General features: G+C 42.6%; 1 protein-coding gene across 3 annotated transcripts in view; it reads left to right on the forward strand.

The window, feature by feature from the left end:
* The window catches only part of LOC129167233 (uncharacterized), a 37,579-nt gene that overhangs the window by 3,088 nt on the left and 12,047 nt on the right, over window positions 1-22,444 (forward strand). For 2 of the 3 annotated variants that reach the window (XM_070553413.1, XM_070553412.1), the window contains exon 4: window positions 83-196. Coding sequence is in view for 1 of the 3 variants with exons in the window: in XM_070553411.1 (XP_070409512.1) it covers window positions 5,788-6,390 (603 nt within the window). In the remaining 2 variants the exon portion in view is untranslated. Of the gene's footprint in view, window positions 1-82; window positions 12,161-22,444 lie in introns of those variants that run through there. The other variant, XM_070553411.1, reaches the window with a different exon arrangement.

Below are 22,444 nucleotides of genomic sequence, written 5' to 3' on the forward strand. Positions count from 1 at the left end.
GACGATCCAGCTTCCTGAAGAATCTCCTTCGTGCTGCAGATCTTGGCCTGATCCTCCCTGGTTGTGTTTTTTTATTAAACAGGAGGGACGGCTGTCGCTGAAGGACCTGACTGCTGCTTCTCTGGACAAGACGGTGGAGGTCACGGGGCTCTGCAGGGGAGCAGGTGGAGACCTCACTGAGGAACGACTGGGTCAGGCAAGGATACCACTCTAATGGACTATAATTAGAACTGAGCAATATGGCCTCAAATTAATATCACGTTGAAAGTTATTGTTTACATCCTGGTAACTGCTCACTTCCACACAAGCTGGAGGGCAAGAAGCCCATCTCCGACCATTATCCAGAGCTGTATTTCTGTGATTTAAGCTAACAAAATAAAACCTAGGCACTTAGATATTACTACTTTGTTCATCTGCACAAAGATGTGTTAGATGATCTAAAGAATAAACATCTGAAAGCTAACGGTGTTTAGCACAGAGCTTCCAGGTACGTTTGAAGTAGGGCTAATGAACGGTGAGACGACAGTCCTCCTCAGAACCATCACCTGGACATTAAAGGTGTTCTACATGTTGTGGGTTGGTGCAGAAGGATCGCTGTGACATCACTCGTCTTTAAAGACGAACAGATACTTTGTTTATTCTGATGACTAACGTAAACAAAATCATGAAACAAACGACATTGAAGGCTGGTAATTACAACACATTTTATGTAATTATTGTAACAAGACCGCGGGTCACACAGAACTACACACCACACCGGGGGTTTCATTTTCACACGTTTTTGTCTCAGAACTGGTCAGTAGCTCAGTTCTGCTCCTCGTTCCTGCGGTCACACATAATTATATAAAAAAGCACATTAGTCATTAGATGACCATAACCTGTTTGCAGTGTTGGGCAAGTTACTTCAAAACTGTAATGCATTATTTATTACTTGTTACCCTCATTTTCAAGTAATTCATTACATTACAATATTACTGATTTTAAAATGTAAGGCATTACACTACTTTTGCATTACTTTAAGTTACTTTCACCAAAACAACTTCACTATGAATCTGGTAATCTGACGCTCAGTGAGCTCATGACATATATGTGGAAGGTGATGTGGTGTCTAAGCTAGGGTTGCTGTTAAACACAGTCAAATATAATAACAGTGCTTTAAAATGATTGTTTATTAAATAAAAGCAACAAAAATCTGTACTCTCAGCATGCTGCCATCTTATAGGGCCATCTGAGCAGGGGTGGGGGCTCCAAGCCTATATTTGCCTTGGTCCTCAAATGCCTTGATACGGCCCTGGATGTGGGACTGACTTCTGGGGTGATCTGATTATATCACATGTATAAATATTAAATGCTTATATATTATTGCTTTTCACTGGTAAAAATGTGTATTGGGGACAAATCTACCTACTTTTTTACTTGATTTTACTTGAATAATTTTCTGCCCTTTCTCTCTCTAACCTTCCTGCATGCTGCATGCTTTATCCGTCTTCCACAAAAACTGTTTTCTAGATTTCCTACTTTCTAACTAATCAGCCAAAGGGATCTACCGAAGGCTAAAAAAAACAGCTTAATATGCCCTGCACTCCAGCAGCAATGACTTGAAATCTCCGGGGCACAGATAATGAACTCAGCTGAAAAGTACATGAAGTACCAGAGAATATGAGCTGATATAATCGATCGCAAACGAATTACTTTGTTTTGGTGGAGCGATTTTGTGAATATAACCGCAGGACGCAGCTGGAGTATTTGAGCCATCACCGCTGCGTCCTCTCTGCTCATAGAATGCCCGCAAAGCTGAGTCCATAAATGACGTCATATATGTGGATACTGGATCTTTTTTCAGGCTTCCCGCAATTTGAATTTTTAGGAAACCCACATCTTGATTCTGGGTTTAAAAATCCATTGTAATTACCGCATTACTGACAATCGTACCGAGTAAATATTACCATTTTCTTTCCCTGTAATGCCTTACATTACCACATTACAGCAAAAGCAATGCATTACAGTAATTCATTATTTTGTACCATGTTACTCCCAACACTGCCTGTTTGTGTCTGAACATGTGGAGCAGATATTTTACTTTTTTATTTTAGACTTTGCCTTCTGTGTATTTCAGCAGCTGGAAACCTGTAAAATTTTACTTTTATCGTCTCTCTTTCATTTACTTGTGCAGCCTACAGCTCCGTGTGTTAACCTTGCTGATGGGTTTTATTTATCTCTGTTTATTGACAACTAACAGCTAAACACGACGTGGTCAACGGGGAGGTGCCAGCTTCTTGCCCTTTATCTAGAGGCTGGGAGTGATGGTGCTGAGGTCACGTGTGGAGGCGTCTATATGGAGAAGCGAGTCAGGTCGCGGGGGCAAGCTCGTCCCACTAAAGATAAATGGACGATAAGAAACTAAAGTTGTCCACTAGATGAAGCTGTGGCAGCATAATTGATCCACAGCAAGTTTAAATTATTTTATCCCCCCATTAAAATTTACTTATTAGCTACATTAAAAACTACAAACCGAGTTATAAATACTTTTATTTATTACTAGAAGAGCACAAATGAACACGTATTAGAGTAAAAGAACAAAAAGGTCCAAAACACAAAGCATTTCAGATACAATTGTAGCCTCCAGAAATGGCCAGTTTTCATCTATATTGGTCTTTCAGTATCCGGTCAGATAGAGACACAATTCTGACCCTGTGTGCTCCTTAATATTCCAAGCAGCAAGACAAATCCTACTCTGCGTGTTTACGCTCAGATTGTCAACATCATGTTCCTTCCTCAAGGTTCCTCTCTGCCAAGCTGTGGCTTTATCTATCCGCTTGCTTCACAGGACAAAAGATGAACTTTTACAACTCATAAGTTAAATAATCAGTAAGTAAACATATGGTTGAATGAACACATGTTATATGAATAATAATATTAGTGTTTGATTAACATGTGCCTAATTCAATGAAGTTTAAATGAATTTTAATAGTACAATAAAACATATTGATGTTATGATCAGTAATGTTTGGTTTAACAAGTGAATCATTATCTACACTCATACAGAATGTTCAGAAGATATAAATTCAGGTTAAAGTAATTGCAGACACATGTATATCGTCTTATCCACAAATTAGAGCACTTTCTATCCGAAAGAAGGCGTGATGTTCTGAGGTTTGTTTGTTAACACCTCAACATGTTAAATTCTGGTTGGCCAAGATACTCAGGCCCTGTCCACACGTAGCCGGGGATCTGCCAAAACGTAGATATTTTTCTACGTTTTGGCCTGTCATCCACACGAAAACGGAGTTTTTTCACACGAAAACTGATCTTTTTAAAAACTCCGGCCAAAGTGAAGATCTGCGTTTTCTCCGTTTTGGGTGTCTGCGTGTGGACAGACAAAACCGGAGTTTTAAGGTCTGCAACGTCACTTTCCGCGACAAAAAAATGCTCACATCACGTGTGCGACCTGTGTTTACACTAGCCGACAGCATGGATGCCCTCAGAGCTGCGCTCGCTTTATCAATTGTCCAAGCGCTTTTTGCTTGTTTTTTTTTTGCAAGCGGAATTACTGCTCCTTGCGGAAGACCACAAACGAAGGACGAGGTTAAGAACAGGGGACGTACTGCCGCCTACAGGTCTGGCATGTCCTTAACAACGTATTTATCCGGGTACGTGTGGACAGAGTTTTTTTAAAACGCGGTGGTGTGGATGCAAGTTTTTGGAGGGGAGGATATTCGTTTTTTAAAAAACCCGGCTACGTGTGGACTAGGCCTCAGTTATATTTATCCAGTTAGATTACAGGCTTGTGTTGAAGACATAAAAAATTGGATGACTTAAAACTTTTTATCTTTTAAATCAAGACAAGACTGAAGTTTTCATCTTTGGACCTGAAATTCGGAAAAGGAAATTGCTTAGTCAATCACCTGACCTGAACGGCATTAAATTAGTCTCAGAGAACAAAGTAAGGAACCTTGGTGTTATCTTTGACCAGGACATGTCATTCAAATCCCACGTTAAACAGGTTTGTAGGATTTCCTTTTTCCACCTTCGGAATATTGTTAAGATTAGAAGCATCCTTTCCAGGAGTGATGCTGAAAAACTAGTTCATGCATTTATTACATCAAGACTGGATTACTGTAATTCATTACTCTCTGGAAGTCCACAGAATGTAGTTAAAAGTCTTCAGCTTGTCCAAAAAACTGCAGTTAGAGTTCTGATGAGAATTAAAAAGAGAGATCATATCTCTCCTGTCTTAGCTTCCCTACATTGGCTGCCTGTTAAATTCAGAATAGATTTTAAGATCCTCCTTCTCACATATAAAGCTCTTAATAATCAAGCTCCATCATACATCAGTGACCTGATTGTTCCATACGTTCCTAACCGAGCACTTCACTCTCCGACTGCAGGTTTACTGGTGGTTCTCAGAATATAAAAAAATAGGATAGGAGGCCAATCTTTTAGTTATCAGGCTCCTCTCTTGTGGAACCAGCTCCCAGCTTTAGTCCGTGAGGCAGACACCTTGTCTACTTTTAAGACTAGGCTTAAAACATTTTTATTTGATAGGGCCTATGGTTAAAATCTGATGTTAGCCCAGATCTGGACAAGTGGAGGAGTAGAGGGAGGTGGAGTGTACAGTCAGTAAAGATGGCTCTCCCTTGCCCTGCCTCCAACATTTCTCCATCTAAAAGGCTAGGTTATACATAGTTATCTCTGTAGTTATGCTGCTATAGGCTTAGACTGCTGGAGGACTTACTGACCACGTTGCACACTCTACTACTTTTTTCTACAATTTGCTCTTTACCTGTAATATTTCCTGCAATTTCACCTGTTAACTTAAGTGTTTTTCTCCCCAGAAGAAGCTACAATGATATTCTGCTGAGCCGTGGTGGCCTCATGAAGGGGGCCATCATCTTGAACACTGTTGCTAACCATTTAATCATTCTCCCTCACCTGATATAAACATTGTAGTTGAAATTGAATGTGCTACTACTAGTTTACCCATTTAATTATAGATTTACTAGGACAAATACAATAAAGTTTATCTCTCACCAAATAGAATATTTTCTATTCATATTCAGAAGATCTTTCATGGAAGTGAAAACAAAGAGTCGGAGTACCCTGCCCGGAGGGTTACCGGGGTCCCAACCTGGAGCCAGACCTGGGGTTGGGGCCCGTGAGCAAGCGCCTGGTGGCCGGGCTTTCTCCCATGGGGCCCGGCCGGGCCCAGCCCGAACCGGATACATGGGCTCATCCAACTGTGGACCCACCACCCGCAGGAGGAACATGAAGGGTCCGGTGCAGTGTGGATCGGGTGGCAGACCGAGGCGGGAGCCTTGGCGGTCCGATCCCCGGACAAGGTAACTGGTTATTGGGACATGGAACGTCACCTCGCTGGCGGGGAAGGAGCAGGAGCTTGTGGCAAAGGTTGAGCGGTACCAGCTAGATATAATCAGACTCACCTTGACACATAGCATTGGCTCTGGAACCCAAGTCCTTGAGAGGGGTTGGACACTCTCCTTTGCTGTAGTTGCTCCGGGTGAGAGGCGGAGGGCTGGGGTTAGCTTTTTGTTAGCCCCAAGACTCTCTGCCTGTGTGTTGGGGTTTACCCTGTGGGATGAGAGGGGAGCTTCCCTGCGCCTTCGAGTCGGGGAACGGGTCCTGACTGTTGTTTGTGCTTATGCGCCAAATATCAGTTCAGATTACGCACCCTTTTTGGAGTCCCTGGGACGAGTGCTAGATAGTGCTCTATCAGGGGACTCCATTGTCCTGCTGAAGGACTTCAATGCTCATGTGGGCAATGACAGCATGACCTGGAGGGGTGTGATTGGGAGGAACGGCCCGCCTGATCTGAACTCGAGTGGTGTTTCGTTATTGGACTTCTGTGCAAGCCGTAGTTTGGCCATAACAAACACCATGTTCGAACATAAGGATGCCCATCGGTACACTTGGTACCAGGGCAGCCTAGGTCGCAGGTCGATCATAGACTTTGTAGTCGTATCATCTGACCTGCGGCCATATGTTTTGGACACCCGAGTGAAGAGAGGAACTGAGCTGTCAACTGATCACCACCTGGTGGTGAGTTGGATCAGATGGCAGGGGAAGATGCCGCGTAGACCTGGGAGACCCAAACGCATAGTGAAGGTCTGCTGGGAACACTTGGCAGAAGAACCTGTCAAGACGGTCTTCAACTCCCACCTCCGGCAGAGCCTTGACCGCGTCCCAAGAGCAGTGGGGGACATCGACTACGAGTGGGCCTTGTTCCACTCTGTGATTGTTGAGGCGGCTGTTGCTACCTGTGGTCGCAAGGTGGCCGGTGCCAGTCATGGTGGAGCAGTCAGGCTGAAGAAGGAGGCCTACAGGGCGTGGCTGGTCTGTGGGTCTCCGGAGGCAGCAGCGGGTACCGGATAGCCAAGGGGGCTGCAGCAGTGGCAGCTGCCAAGGCAAAATCTCGGGTGTGGGAGGAGTTTGGTGAGGCCATGGAGAAAGACTATCGATCGGCTCCAAAGAGGTTCTGGCAAACTGTCCGGCGCCTCAGGAGAGGAAGGCAGCAACTCGCTTACACTATTTTCAGTGGGGATGGGGAGCTGCTGACGTCAACTGGGGCTATAGTCAGGCGGTGGACGGAATATTTTGAGGAGCTCCTCAATCCCACCTACGCACATTCCGAGGAGGAGCCAGAGCCGGGAGACCTGGGGATGGACTGTCCAATCTTTGGGGCAGAAGTTGCTGATGTAGTCAAACAACTACACAGCGGCGGAGCCCCGGGGGTGGTTGAGATTCATCCTGGGTATCTTAAGGCTATGGATGTGGTAGGGATGTTGTGGTTGACATGTCTCTGCAACATTGCGTGGTCACCGGGGGCAGTTCCTGTGGGTGGTCCCCATCTTTAAGAAGGGTGACTGGAGGGTGTGTTCCAACTATAGGGGGATCACATTCCTCAGCCTCCCTGGAAAGGTCTACTCCAAGGTACAGGAGAGGAGGGTCCGATCGATAGTTGAATCTCAGATTGAGGAGGAGCAATGTGGTTTTTGTCCTGGCCGTGGAACTGTGGACCAGCTCTATACCCTTGCAAGGGTGATGTAGGGGGCATGGGAATTTGCCCAACCAATCCACATGTGTTTTTTGGATTTGGAGAAGGCTTATGATTGTGTCCCCAGGGGCACCCTGTGGGGGACGCTCCAGGAACATGGGGTAGGTGGCCTTTTGTTAAGGGCCATTCAGTCCCTGTACCAGAGGAGTGTGAGTTTGGTCCGCATAGCCGGTAGTAAGTCGGACCTGTTCCCGGTGAGGATTGGACTCTGCCAGGGCTGCCCTTTGTCACCGGTTCTGTTCATAAATTTTATGGACAGAATTTCTAGGCACAGCCGTGGTGTTGAGTGTGTCAAGTTTGGTGGCAGGAGAATCTCGTCTTTGGTTTTTGCGGATGATGTGGTCCTCCTAGCTTCATCCAGCTCTGACCTTCAGCTCTTGCTGGGTAGGTCCACAGCCGAGTGTGAAGTGGCTGGGATGAGGATCAGCACCTCCAAATCTGAGACCATGGTTCTCGACCGGGAAAGGGTGGCTTGCCAACTCCGGGTCGGGAGAGAGGTCCTACCTCAAGTGGAGGAGTTTAAGTATCTCGGGTTCTTGTTCACGAGTGAAGGTAGGAGGGATTGGGAGATCGACAGGCGGATTGGTTCTGCATCTGCAGTGATGCGGATGGTAAGCCGATCCATCATGGTGAAAAGGGAGCTGAGCCAGAAAGCCAGGCTCTCGATTTACTGGTCGATCTACGTCCCAATCCTCACCTATGGTCATGAACTTTGGGTAATGACCGAAAGAACAAGATTGCGAATACAAGCGGTCGAAATGAGTTTCCTCCGTAGGGTGGCCGGGCTCAGCCTTAGAGATAGGGTGAGGAGCTCAGACATTCGGGAGGGACTCGGAGTAGAACTGCTGCTCCTCCGGATTGAAAGGAGTCAGTTGAGGTTGTTTGGTCAGGATGCCTCCTGGACGCCTCCCTGGGGAGGTGTTTCAGGCATGTCCTGCCGGCAGGAGACCCCCGGGTTGACCCAGGACACATTGGAGAGGTTACATCTCCAATCTGGTCCGGGAACGCCTTGGGGTCCTGCCGGAGGAATTGGTGGAGGTGGCTGTGGAGAGGACAGTCTGGAGCTCCCTAGTGGGGATGCTGCCCCGCGATCCGGTGCCAGATAAGCGGAGGAAGACGACGGCAATAGTTATCTCTCACCAAATAGAATATTTACTAAGAAGTCACAATGTAACCATAGACTTATTGCTTGGTATATGTGTGTGTGTGTTTGTGTGTGTGTGTCTGTGTCTGCTCTGTCTTCTTGATCCCCAGTAAGTCATGGCAGATGGCTGCTTATACTGAGCCAGGATCCTCTGGAGGTTTCTTCCAGTTAAAAGGGAGTTTTCCTCTCCACTGTTGCCAAATGCTTGCTTAGTATGAGGATTGCTGTAAAGTCACTGACACTAGTCAGTGACTCAATGCAATTTGCTGGGTTCCTTATATAGGAAACTTTTTCTGATTGACTTAATGAACTGACCTGTATTGGAATGTTTATTATGTGAAGTGCCTTGATACGGCTCTTTTCGTGATTTGGTGCTATATAAATAAACTTGAACTGAATTGAATTGAAAATATTTCTGTTTCAGGCATACAGGTCCACCGCACGGAGACGCTGATCAGCTTCTAAGGGATCCAACACAAAATGGCTGCTCACTGCACACTAATCTGTTTTATTAGAAGCATTTAGGTATTTGAGAAACGTAGAATATTTTCACTTTAGCTTTCACTTTAGCCACCGGTCCCTCCGACTACCACCAGCAGGCAGCGTGGGTTAAGCGTCTTGCCCAAGGACACAACGACAGCGATAGACTGAGTGGGGCTTGAACCTGCAACCTTCCGATTACGGGGTAGGCACTTAACTCCAGTGCCACTGCTTTACAAGCAGCTCACCCACTTATCATCCAGTCTTGCAGTTAGTCAGTGCAGTAGACAAATCATCACGGTAGAGGTTAAAGAGAACTGGAGACAGAATTCCACCTCGTCTGACTCCATTCAATGCAGTCAGAGGTTCAGTGACTTCCTTTTCCCACCTAACCTGCATCGATTGGTGTGAATACCAGAAATGTAGTATCCTGATTAAGTACGCAGGGACCCCTCTCCTCTGTAGTTTGATAGATTTTAGTGTGGTTGACTTGGTCAAAGGCTTTAGAGGCGTCTAAAAAACACATTAAAAAAATGTATTCTGGCTCTCATTTACAGTTTCCTTGAGGGAGTATATACAAAGATCAGTACTAAGCTCACTTTTAAAACCAAACTGATTATCTGTTGTTGGTATAAAATCATTGAGTCTTTCCAGCAGAATATGATCAAACACTTTGGACAACACGTTAGCCAGGGCAACCGTCCTGTAGTTGTCAATACAGGATGTTTTTTTCTGTTTTTTTTTTAGTACAGGGACTAAAATAGCTGACAACATGTGATCAGGTAAGATGCCATGCTTCAAACAACCAGTAAAGCATAATGAAAGTAATACATGAACTCTCCCACTAGCATACTTCATGTGCTCTGCTGATAATTGGTCTAGGCCACATGCTTTGATGACATTTTCTCAACAGCAAGGCGTACCTCATTAGCTCGGACAATCATACCAAAATTGTAATCAATATTGTCTACGTTGAACTTTTCACTATTTATACAGTTAAAAATCCTGCTATAGTGTTTCCTCCATGGATTTGCAATATTCTCATCTCCAGATACCCCACCAATGTTTGCTGGTAGCAATGATCTACTGTTGCTGGTGAGCTTCCAGAACTCAGAGGTGTTAATGTTCTGAAGTTTATTTGCCAGGGACTTTGCCTGTATTGTTTGCTCATTCCTTTTAATGTAGCAAACTGCAATGATTCATGTTCCTCATATCCTGCCTGTCATGTTGGTTGCCCTTCCTGCACTAATCAGCATCATTTAGTTCACCTGAGTTCTGCCTGATTACTTCATGGAGCACACCTGTTCTTTCCTCTATTTAAATCCTCAGTGATCGCTGCTTCTCTGCCAATTATGCAAAGCAGGCAACAAAACTGGATACTGTGATGGAGGTTCCATACAGTGTTGCGGAGGTGAAATCAGTTATTAGACAGCAGATTCTGGATGAATGGCAAGAACAATGGTTAAGGGATGTGAAAGGAAGACATTTATACAAATTAAAGGGAAAGGTTGGAAGAATGGAAGTCATTCAAATGAGTAACAGAAATCAAGCAGTGATAACAAGGATGAGACTGGGACATACAGCTTTGAACAGTACACTTTTTATTCTTGGACGGCATAATACCGGGATGTGTGACTGTGGACTTGATAGGGAAACCGTAGATCATGTATTATGTGCTTGTAGGAAATATGTGGGTAATAGGAAACTGTTGGTTAAAAAATTGAAAGTTAAAGCATATAAGGAATTTGAGTTGGGTATTCTGTTAAATGGGGGACTAGTGGTGTATAAGTTAGTCATAGACTTTTTAAGGGACAGTGGATTACTTGTTAGAATTTAGTTTTTTTTTTTAAAGTAGAATACTCCCCACTTCGACTCACACTCCCATTCAGTAGATGGCGGAAATGCACCTGCAAGTTGGTTGCCACCCGTGATTAATCAACAAGAAGAAGAAGAAGAAGCTTCTCTGCCAGATTTGTCTGTAGCCGTTTGTCTCAGCATTCTAGCAATTCATCGTTCTGACCTACCAAGCCCTGTACCATGGTCACGTTCCTGGATTGTCTCTTGCCTGGCCCTTAAAGGGTTTGTCTGCTTTTCTGACCTCTGGACTCTGACCCTGTTTTGAACCACAGCTTCTGATCCCAGTCTGCTCCTCCTGTTAATATGCCTGCTTCTGCCTCTGTTGATTACATTTGCCTGTTTCTGAACCCTGCCTATGGGCTGAGAATTTGTGGATAATAACATTTGTCCATGTCACAGAAGAGACATATTCACAGACAAGAGGAGGGAGTTTTTTTTCTTGTCTAAGGAACATCCTGGGAACTCTCAAATCCAAACCAACGTTTCCCCCCGTCTCTGCCTCTGCCACATCTTCCCTCTACACTGACCCCTTAAACAGTACTTAGCTGCAGGGACCCAACTCATGCCCAAACCCTTACTCCCTTAATAAAGTATTGTTTTATATATTTAACTCCTGTGTGTGGCTGAATTCCAGGTCTCCAGAAAACCCTTCACAGCAAACTGTATTCTTAAATTTAGCATTACCAGCCTTCTTTGACTCAAGTATCATCCCAGACCTTGGTTTGCTAGCAGCAACCCGGTCTTTATAAGCTACTCTGGACACCGCGTGTAATGTGTAGCTCAGATGTTGCTGTTCCTTTTTGGTACTGAAACTATCCTTATCCAAGCAGTATAATGTTCTGGTACAGAGTGCATAGCTTCTGCCTGCGTTCCAGAAGTTTACAGATGACATCTTTACTGTATATATTTTCTTTATGCATGCTAACAGTACTCAGGCTTCGATCTGATCGTAAGTTGCAATGCCTAATACCATTGTCTGTTACTTTAGCCCAAATCAACTTCTGTATAGACGCTTTCTCGTGATGGATGAGCGCCAGCAAAGTTTCACAGTTTAACTCTATGCAGACAGGAATATGATCAGTTGTTGCCAGTGGATACAAGATCCCCACCTTGGATACACATTCATGCGCATCACGCATTCTGTCAGTTTCACGTGGCACATCGTGCTGCCCAGTCACTAACCTTTGACACTCTTATATTATATTCATCCAACATGTTTTCAACAAATCAGCAGCTTTCGGTCACGTGTTTGTCCTTTATCTTCACCTGTATTTCCTCATGACCGGTTCAAGCTCCCGCTGCACAAATATAATATTAAAGATTTGCCTGTAAAATGTTGCTCAAAGCGGTTGCCCTGTTCAAATTCAACCTAAAACACGGAAGGTTCAGGTTAAAGACAAAACCCCTTGTCATAAAAATATCATTAAAGCTTATGCGTAAATAACTGTGATCATTCTATATGGTGGTGGCTTATTGAGTCCCCCACTAGGCTAAGCTAACATTTTAACACCATGAGGCACCATAAAGTTCTGCTACCACTACAAACTGGGTTTATAGGCTACACAGTTCAAAGATACTTTATTAAACCCAGAGGGAAATTAGAGTTTCAGTGCACACAATTCTGAGATCATACATACATACATACATACATACATACATACATAGGCATAAACACATGAAAAGAATTGGTGACTGTGGTCATTCGCAACCCGAGTCGCGCTACCTTAATAGAGATCAGAGGGTTTATATGAGGATTGAGTCAGGTGGAGGGAAAAAAAGGCACTTCAGAGTTACCCTCCACAGGGAGGGCAGCTTTGTTATGCAAAAAACACCTCGGACAGAAATGCAACAGACTTCAGACATTACACAACATAAGTGTCCACTAGGTGGGGAGGTAGGGTTGGCGACTCTCCACACATCAGTGCATGCAGCCGCGATGAGCAGCGCTTGTCACCTCAGTCTGGACAGGGGAGGGAGGTAGATGGGTTTAGAAAGCACAGTGACTCCTGGAAACGATTCAACGGCCTTCACCGGTCGCAGTCCCGCCCAGGCAGGGATAGGGAGACAGAGTTGCCATGGCAACAGCAGCATTCCACATTTCTTCTGAGGGGGAGTATTCACTTCAGCCTCACAGGCTCAAGGGCACCAGATTCAGATTAGAACTTGTTTTGGGGCCAGCCAGAGATCATTTCCTCTCTGTCTTAAAGTTCCGTTGGTCCTCAACCCCTCTAAATCTGATAATGGCGTAATTAATCTATCCCAGTCCGTGCTGATCCGTCCACTTTCTCCTTGATTGAATCCACCTTCTGTGCCAGAGTCTGAATCTCAGCCAAAGTTCCAAGCTTACGACTCATCTCGACAATTGTATGAGTTTGTACATTCATAGCGCAGTGTAATCCATCCCTGAGCTCCGGGATTGAGCCAATTTTCCTCAACAGCTCATTAATTTTCCGGTAAGCCAGGTAACCACTCAAGCCGAAAAGCAAGAAACCTGACACCAACACCACGAATGTCCAGATCGTTGAAAAAATTTTGTCAGTCACGTTGAGAGACCAACTGACCAGGTCCATTTTTAATAATTTCCAGTTTTCAAGTTTCCAGAAAAAATGCAGAAGCGCCGTACACCCAAAGACAGACAAAGAGACTTGGGATAAGATAGGGAGAAGAGGAGGAAAAAAACGTCTGTACTCTCCAAGTGCCGGAAGAAGAAGAAGAAAAAAAAGGGGGCGCCTCCAGAAAATTTTGATGGGGTGGCCAGACAAAACCAAAGCAATTTTTGGGGTGGCACACCAAATTGTCTTTTGTGGTAACTCTGGGAGAGTTTAGCCTGTGGCGATGTATTGCATTGCTCCTTTATTCGTTTTTATTAAAAACAATAAATAAAAAAATGGTACATATCCAAAATGTTTAACTTAAATTTTTCTAATACAAACATTTCAGAAAAATACATTTCAGTTACTTAAAATTTTATTTCAAAATGTATGTGAGAGAAATTGGAAAAAGGATGGCCTACAGGTCTCCCGAGAGATGTTCAGAGCTTCGCTGGCTGCTTACCAGTATGCTGTGAGTGTTGCTAGAGCTGGCTACTTTGCTAACATCATTGACTCAAACTTTCACAATTCAAAGATTCTCTATAAAACGTTGAATGCTGTCTTGGTGTTTCAGGAGCCTGGCGTTACCTTTTCCACTGCTGCTGGCGATCGTTTCGAATTTCATAACTTTTTTGTCAGTAAAGTCTCTGATGTTAGAGCTGCTATTTCTGGCTTCTATATGGCCAGTCATCCCACCTCAGCAAACTTGAGCTCATTTAATACTGTAGCTCATTCTTAGCTGTGCAAGCTTGTCTCGGGGCAGAAGCAGTCTGGCTCTCCACTGTACATACTGCCACTTTGTCTTTGAAAGTAGGCTTTTTTGTGTCTTGGCCCATAGGTCTGATCATCAATGACAGCCTGAGCACAGGAGTGGTCCCAGCCGCAATGAAAGCTGCAGTAATTTGGCCAATCCTGAAGAGACCCGGAACTGAAAACCGGAGTCTTCCTCCTGGGAGGATCTTCGCTGGAGGGTCCCTCAGGGCTCGATCTTCGGCCCACTTCTTTTTGCTATTTATCTGCTCCCCCTGGGCTCAATCATCCACAAACACAGCCTTGCGTTTCACCTGTATGCAGATGATTGCCAGATTTACACCTCGTTTCGTCAGGGGAATGGTCTCTTGTTGATGTCTCGTGTCTTGTCTCAAAGAGGTTAAGTCTTGGCTTGCGGCAAACTATCTGCATGTTAATGAGAGTAATACAGAGCTCATTATTTTTCATCCTAACAGCAAGCAGGGCGCAGGATCCGAAGTTGATCTGGGTCATCTCTCACCCTTTTTGAATGCAGTTGTTACTAGCTTGGGGTGAGAATTGAATCTGGACTTAAATTTGATGCTCACATAAACTCCGTGATCAGATCCTGTTTTTTCCATCTGTGACACCTATCAAAAATCAAATCTGTTGTTGAAAGTCCACCTGGAGCAGGTACTTCATGCATTTGTAATCTCTAGATTAGATTATTGCAATTCTTTCCATGCTGGGCTTGGTCAGTCATCACTGTGTCATCTTCAGATAGCACAGAACAGCGCCGTCAGGTTTCTGACTGGGGTCAAATTCAAATTCAAATAAAAAAAACTTTAATCATCCCCGAGTGGGTTCACATCAATCCTGTGCTGGCCTCCTTTGCACTGGCTTCCTGTCTTTTATCGGGCACGTTTTTAACTCCTGGTTTTTGTGTTTAATTTTTTTCAGGGAGACGCCCCTCCTGAAGAGACATTTGCCTGCACTCTTCTGATAAGGGCCTCCTTGTTTTCCCTTGCACTAAGTGTCAAACTCGTGGGGACTGGGCTTTCTTGGTCCTAGCCCCATCATTGTGGAACCAGCTGCCACCTGCAGTTAGGCTGTCTACCTCTTTGCCGGTTTTTAAGAGTTGACAGAAAACATTTTTTTTTGATTAGCGTTTCCAGAACATGTTTGAAGTCTGCTTGTTTTTATGTTATTTTTAGCTCTTGTTTTTAAGAGCTGTTTTATTCCTTGTTAGGGCGCTTTTATTCATTGTTTTATCCCTTTGCCTTATGCTCTACGTTTTAAGTTCTATGTTTTAACTTTTCTTTTTGTGACTATATGTCTTTTTACAATGTGTTCTTGCACCTTGGGCACCCGAAAAAGGATGTGGAAGGTGCTCTATATATATACAGCTGTGATTGATTGATTGATTGACTGATTTTTTAAATGTATTTTTTAGTTTAATTCACCTGTTGCTGTGTTCACAAAAAACCATGGAGATAAAAAACTTTTTTAAATAGTGAGCAGCAGAAACATTTGTATTTTTTAAATTTCTGATTATTTCTTTACTCATTCATTGTTTTATTTTTATTTAGTTTTACAATTATGTCTTGAATAAATAGGATGAATTTATGGTTTAAGTGAACATTAATATGATTTATTAACATTGGCTTTTGCTGGGGGGCCAGTAATTTTCTAGGGGTGTCCTTGGGGGCGCCATTGTACACGGCTGGGTCTATGTGACAATAAAGAGTTTCGAAGCTGTTACTATTTATTATTTTAGATGACAACAAAAACTATAGTCAGCTTCATCACCTGTCCACCACCCATCCTCAGTTTAAATAAGAAAAATACTGATATCTTGATAAAATCAAACCTGAAGCGGCTGCATTAGTTTACACACTGATATTTTAAATAAAGTTCTACTTACCTTCTTGTGGAAAGTTTGCAAAGCAACCAAATTTCTCCAATAAATATAAAACTTATTCACTTCATAACTGATGCGGTGGGAACATGGCAAACTGACGAGTCTATACCTTCCTCCAAAGCTGCTCCTCTAGGGGCGCAGTTTTCACAGAAAACACAATTTTAATGTTTCACAAAATTTGGATTCATGTTAACATTTACAAACCAAAACATTTTTAGACCAGAAACATTAGAACAATACACAAAATACACCAAATACTTTGTTATAATTTCCTGTTTTCAGTGATATCACACAGGCAAGCTCACATGTAGAAAACAAGCACACCTTAAAGAAGTTTGTCACTGCCCAGTTCCAAACAGTTCTCCCAATCACTGAGTGGTAGGACACTATACTTCCAAGTTTTGGGAGAGAGCAGAAAAAATCCAGCAGGGAACAGACTTGTGGGAGCAGTTTGGATCTGTGGAGAGAGAAAGTTGGCACATGTAAAGAAAATATCAGTGCATGAAGCTTATAATTTGAGTGCAGAAACAAAAGATTTGAGGGAGAAAAGAGTATATTTGAAAGAGAGCACATGCTTTGAGTGCAAGCATTACAAATGTTGAGAGAAAGTACATAAAATCCTGCTCTCAAATGAAAAATTAAAGCTCTTGATTTGTGGTACTTTGATTCTCCGGTACAATTGGACTGTTCATAGGTTAACAAAGATCATATGTTTGCTGCAAATCAGATCATCCATGCGTCATTGAAAGCATGTCATGTTTTTGAATTTTGAGCTAAAGTGGTTTCAATATTAGAGCCCATGTAGATTTTTACTGGATCAAATACAACAATTTGGGTGCAGTTGTGACTATTTGTTGAAGTTATTCAAATTTGAATCAAAGTAGCGGTGCTATTTCTAATTCTAGTAAAAGCCCATAGCACTATTATTAGGTTGACAAAGATCATTTATGTTACGTTTGGTATGAATCAAATGTTGTGTGTGTTATTTAGAGCAGTGTTTTCCAGCCCTGGTCCTCCGGGCACTCTGACCTGTATGTTTTCCATGTCTGATTCAGCACACCTGATTTACATTGCCTCCTCAGGAGGAAATCAAGTGCTGCAGATGCCTGTTGATCACTCATTCATTTAACTGTTTCAAAGGAGTGGAACAAATGTCATTTTAACTAATGATCACATACCTCTGAGTACTGTTGCTAGATGGCACAAAGCAAGGTTAATGCAACTGTGACCTTGTTTTTAGAAGTTATCAAAATTTCAGTGTATCTAGGGGGCGCTGTGACCGATTTCATTAAACCCCTTTGAGCCCATCTTAGATTGACAAAGATAACTTTGTGGCAGTTAGTCGTTATACTGTAGCTTTAAATAAAAATAAAACCGTAATCAATTTAGATTAATTTGTAACATTCTAAAAATGCGCCCTCGCATAATGCTGGGTACTCGGTTAACTAATGTTATTTCACAATTTCATTGTCAGATTACATAAGTATCTCTAGTATTTATTCATGTATATATTTATATTGTTATAATGTCACTAATAGGGCTGCAACTAACAATTATTTTCATAATCGATTAATCTGTCAATTATTTTTTCGATTAATCGGTTTGTTATTGTTTAGCCATTTAACCTATATGAGTGATGAATACATTTCAGTCAAGAAAAAGAAAAACATAAGAGAACTGTGCAGTTGACTGCAATCTATTTTATTGCACATGAACACAGTCAGTGGTGTAAAATGAGCTAAACAGTGCAAAATATCAGTCCATAATAATTTTTTGGCATCAAAATATAAGAGGTAAATTCCATAAAAAATAATGTAGAATTGCTGGGGGGTGAGTGTCTTGTTCCCCATGTAGTTGTCCATCGTTGCTTGTTTTTTTCTGCTTAAGAAACACAAATAGACTGAAATAAGTACACATATAAAATAAAGCAGCACACACACTACAACACTAAATCAATATTATATTATTTGAATTAATTAACAATATACAGTGATCATTTATTTTGACAAAAATGTGTTGTGAGGCGTTTTACAGCGTTAGACAGTAAAACAGCCTTTTAATAGTAAAAAAATTACTTTCTGAATTTCTCCTGTATTTAAAATTTGAAAGCGTACAACTATGCCGCGTTATATTCACCTGGACACAGCTCGTCTGTATATTTTTCACCGCGGAGTTGTCCTTTTTTGAATGAGGAACATCGTTATGGGTTTGTGCCGTTTTTCTCTTAACGAGAACATTCTTATAAACAGACGTGCTAAATTTGGCACGCGCATGATACACAACACGGAGGAGATTCACGATTGCATCTAGTCAATCAGAAGTAGAACACCGTAGACTGACGCGGCAAAAAAACGTGTTTAACATCCACTATAACGAACTCAGCTAAAACACTAAGTCCCAAATTTGATCTGCGTGTAGTGAATGACCACTATATTTAGCTTGTTTATTTTCTGTTACTTACCGGATTTACCGGACTTTCCTCTGCTGCATCAGCCCCCACATGTTTTCGTCTCAAGTGTTCACTTAGGGACGCCGTGCTTCCGTGCCATGCTAGATGGTTTTTGCATATTTTGCAGGTCACCCGTCTTTTCATGGCATCTAGAGTGAAGTACTCCCATACTCGTGAGGTTTTTGTCCAGGGTTTCTCTTCAGTTTTGTCGCTTCTATTTTTCTTCCGTATTTCTTCTTGTTCCGCCATCTCTCACAGCAAGATGAGCGTCAGTAACGTGATACGTCATGAAAACCGAGGGCACTTATTGGCTCATTTCTTCTTCTACGGCTCCACTGGTAGATCAGTGGCTCATTACTGCCACACACTGGTGGCAAATTTAACAGCTTGTAACCAATGTCAGATTGTGGTAAAAATAGACTTTATGCGGTAAATGTGATTATTAAACAACTAATCGATGACTAAAAAAGTTGTTAACTATTTTAATAATCGATTATAATCGATTAAATCGATTAGTTGTTTCAGCTCTAGTCACTAACAACACTTTTGGAGTTCAATCATTTACACCCTTTTATTTGAATTGTATAGGCAGGAAAAAATTCAGTGTGAATTAATAACCAGCTTTTTAATTTTAAATCAAGTTTGTTATTTACACATGCAGCACGTTACCCACTGTGGCCTTTCAAAAGTGGATAAAAACCATTTTGATAAACATGAGAGTTGGACTGGACACACACACACACAAGTAGCTGTATGGTCATTAAAAGCTATTACCATGCTTGCGATATCCTGTGGCACAAGGTCAGACTGATAATTGAATTGGCCTTAAGATGAGACAGTACAAAGGACGGGCACAATAGCCCCATTCAGTAGCTCCATACAGCAAGAAAAATGGATAATGTAATTGTCCTAATGGCTGAACGGTAAACATGAAACATCTGTCAAAAATCTAGACCACCAAGGGAGATACAGAAAGAGAAGGAAACGATGAAAGAAAGAATGCAGAAGAGAACTTTCTAACTCTTTTTATGTAATGCCCAACCCTGAGTGGGGTAGAAATGAACTGGAGCATCCAACTATATTTACATCACAGAAACTATTTCCCACTGAATGTGAGAGTGGGGGGAGGAGGTTCCTGTCTGCCCAAGCTGGGCAAGCAGCCCACCAGGACAGTGCCTGAAGGCCAGATAGGCCAGTCCACCCCTGGATGAAAATGCCTTCATTTGCAGAAATTCACATTGATGGTTCTTTTTTCTAATTATTTCAACAGAGTATTGTAGCAATAAAAATTAGTATAAAATGTAAATGTCAAAACTTTCATTTCATGTTGAATTCATACTCAAAAACAATAGAGGATCAAATACATCCTTCACAGAGAGAGATGGAAAAAGTCTAGTTCATCATGCAAATGGGTTAAATGTTTCCAATGTAAGGAAACTCAGCAGATTGCATTGAATCACTGACTGTCGGTGACTTCACAGCAAATCCTTATACTGAGCATGCATGTAGTAGGAGAAAACTCCTCTTTAACAAGGAGAAACTTCCAGTACATGGCAGCAGGGGTGATTCTAGCATCAGAGGTTTAAAGGTGCTGAGCCCCCAGGGAGATTGGCCAGGCAAAAGAAATGTAGCAATTATGTACATTTAAACACAACTTCATTCCTTTATTTGTGAAAGAAAAGAAAAACAATTTTTTCACAAATGAAATAAATGTTTCACAAATTATGTTTGACAGTTTCTACTATCAGTGTAGAATTATTTTATCCAGGTTTGGTCCACGGAAACAAACATTACCCTCTTGCCTGTATTCAAGAAAAAATACAATCTTTTATATAGCGTCTCTCAAGATCAAAATCACGAGGTGCTTCACAAAAACAAAGTGTAAAATTAAAAAAAGATTTAAAAAAAAAAAGATAAAAATCATATGTTTAAAATAACAAAAAATAAAAATTGTGATTAAAAAAATTTAAGGAAGGAGAGACAGAAAATGAATAGGAAAGAGGAAAATTGGTGGTTCCCAGGAAAGGCAAAATGCGTAGAAAAAGCAGAATAATGAGAGGGTGGTGATGAAGGTCATGGAAAAGCCAGCTCAGGCTGGTGGGTCAGTTTTCAGCTGCTTTTTGAAGGAGACCACTGAGTCCACTAATCTCAGGATCAGAGCTAACTCAGTGTAATGAATCAGACATGAACATGTTCTAATGAGAACACGGGTCAGCTCTGCTGCTGGAGGAGCTACTGCTCAGTGTCCCGCTTGTGTTTCCCTGCATCAGCGCTCACATTATTAACTGGCACGAAAACCCTAACCCGTCTGTGACAAACATTATCATACACATAACACTCGCTCAGAGCCTGATGGCAGTGATCTTAGCTGAATTACATGAACCGCGTCTCTCTTACTTTGCATTTATAAATATAGCAATTGTAGCTGCAAAATAACAGGCAGGGAATGATCTTTACAAGCTGTTAAAAGAAATTATTTAGCTTACTCACCTCAGATTGGGCCCAAAATCTTCATTATAGGGAAGCAGCAGTCGATGGGATCCAGCTAATTACTGGAATGGCTTGGACTAATTTGTGAAACGCTCTTTAAACCCAGCATAACCCAGTTCAAACTCCAGCAAGTTGAAGGAGTCACACATGAAAAAACACTAAACTACTATATCTAACAGCCAAGCTACTAAAACTGAGTAATTATAATACCAGAAGCTATGCTAGGACTCAATGCTAAATAAACAATAGCTAAGCTACAGCACTCTAGTGATGTAACGTTCACGAACGAATCGAATCTTTTGAACGGGTTTTTAAAGTGAATGATGAGAGCCGAGTCCCTGTAGAGAGCCGTTCATCTTAACAAACCTCCCCGGAAGTCGGTCAAACTCACCCGCTCAAACCCCACCCACCGCTGTGACGGACGTAGGAGGAACCACAGAAACACATGTTTATATACATATCTTTAGAGGAACGCTAACCCACACCGTGTGCTCTCACGGACACCGCAGGAATACGTTGCTCTTGATTCCCCCCGCTCTGTTGGCTTCACTTTGTTCAAAGAAGACAGTCTTTTGAACGGCTCTTTGAGGTAAACGACTAACTAATGAACGGCTCCCATGAAAGAGCTGAAGGTAGGGTGGCTCCCTGGAGTAGATCGATGCAACAGTCGTGAGGATGATGGGATGGCACAGAAATGGCTCGGTCCTTACTGAAAACCGTTTGTAGATCATGGTACTCGGGAGGAACCAGAGACAGGTCGGGAGGACCCGGAGAGCTGGGAGCAGGAGCCTGGGCAGAGATGTTAGCAGACAGAAGGCAATGCGACCAACAAAATGGGACTCCAGGCCACTACCTGACTGGTCCTCCAGTCAATGTGGGGGTTGTGCGTGACTAGTCAGTCATAACCCAGAACGACAGGGGACTGAGGAGAGGGAAAAACAAAGAATGAGATTCAAAAATCCACCGGGTAAACAGTTCTGTCCACAGAGTGTGCTGCGCTCTAAAGGCTCCGTGTGAAACGCTGCAGCGCATTAGTTCCCGTCTCCGAGGCAGCGCGGGGAAAAAAAACTCCAATCTCTTCAGCACAGGAGCCATGACAGGGGCCAGGGTTGGTTCTATAGGGGTCCAGGCCCCTGTGGGCCCCTGTTTAAAACTACCAATGCTACAGCATAACTCACTTGCAGCTAAACCGAGCCCCGACTGCCACAAGGCTGGTTGAGACTGAGGTGCTTTTATAACCTACAGCCACAGAGCTGCTACGTAGTACTTTTCTTAGCTACGTAACATCATTCTTGTCAGCCATTGGCTAAAAACAACTCAGAATAAATGTGTTCTATACTTTTGAGCTGAATAGCGTACTGGACTGACGTTTGAGTTAAGAAAATGCATCAAAATGCTAAAATAATAACTACACATGTCTACAACACTATTGGACAGTCATTTTTACAAGTTATCAGCAAAAAAAAGTCGACTTTGGTGTGTCTTGGTCTTCAAAATGACGACTTTTGTCGTCAATGGCAGTTAATGAGTTAATGTCGAATCTGTCAGTGTCTTGCCAAGTTTACTGAAGTACATAACTTTTCCAACCTGGTGCGCTCTCATCCGTTTTTACCTGCTATCATTGAGGAGAATGGTCATTTCTGATGATTCGGTTAGTTCAACATGTCGAAACGCCCTCAATGATCAGGCGCCCAAGAGAGGGAAAAAGAGA

Source organism: Nothobranchius furzeri, chromosome 7 (genome assembly GCF_043380555.1).
Source record: "Nothobranchius furzeri strain GRZ-AD chromosome 7, NfurGRZ-RIMD1, whole genome shotgun sequence".
NCBI classification, from domain to species: Eukaryota; Metazoa; Chordata; class Actinopteri; order Cyprinodontiformes; family Nothobranchiidae; genus Nothobranchius; species Nothobranchius furzeri.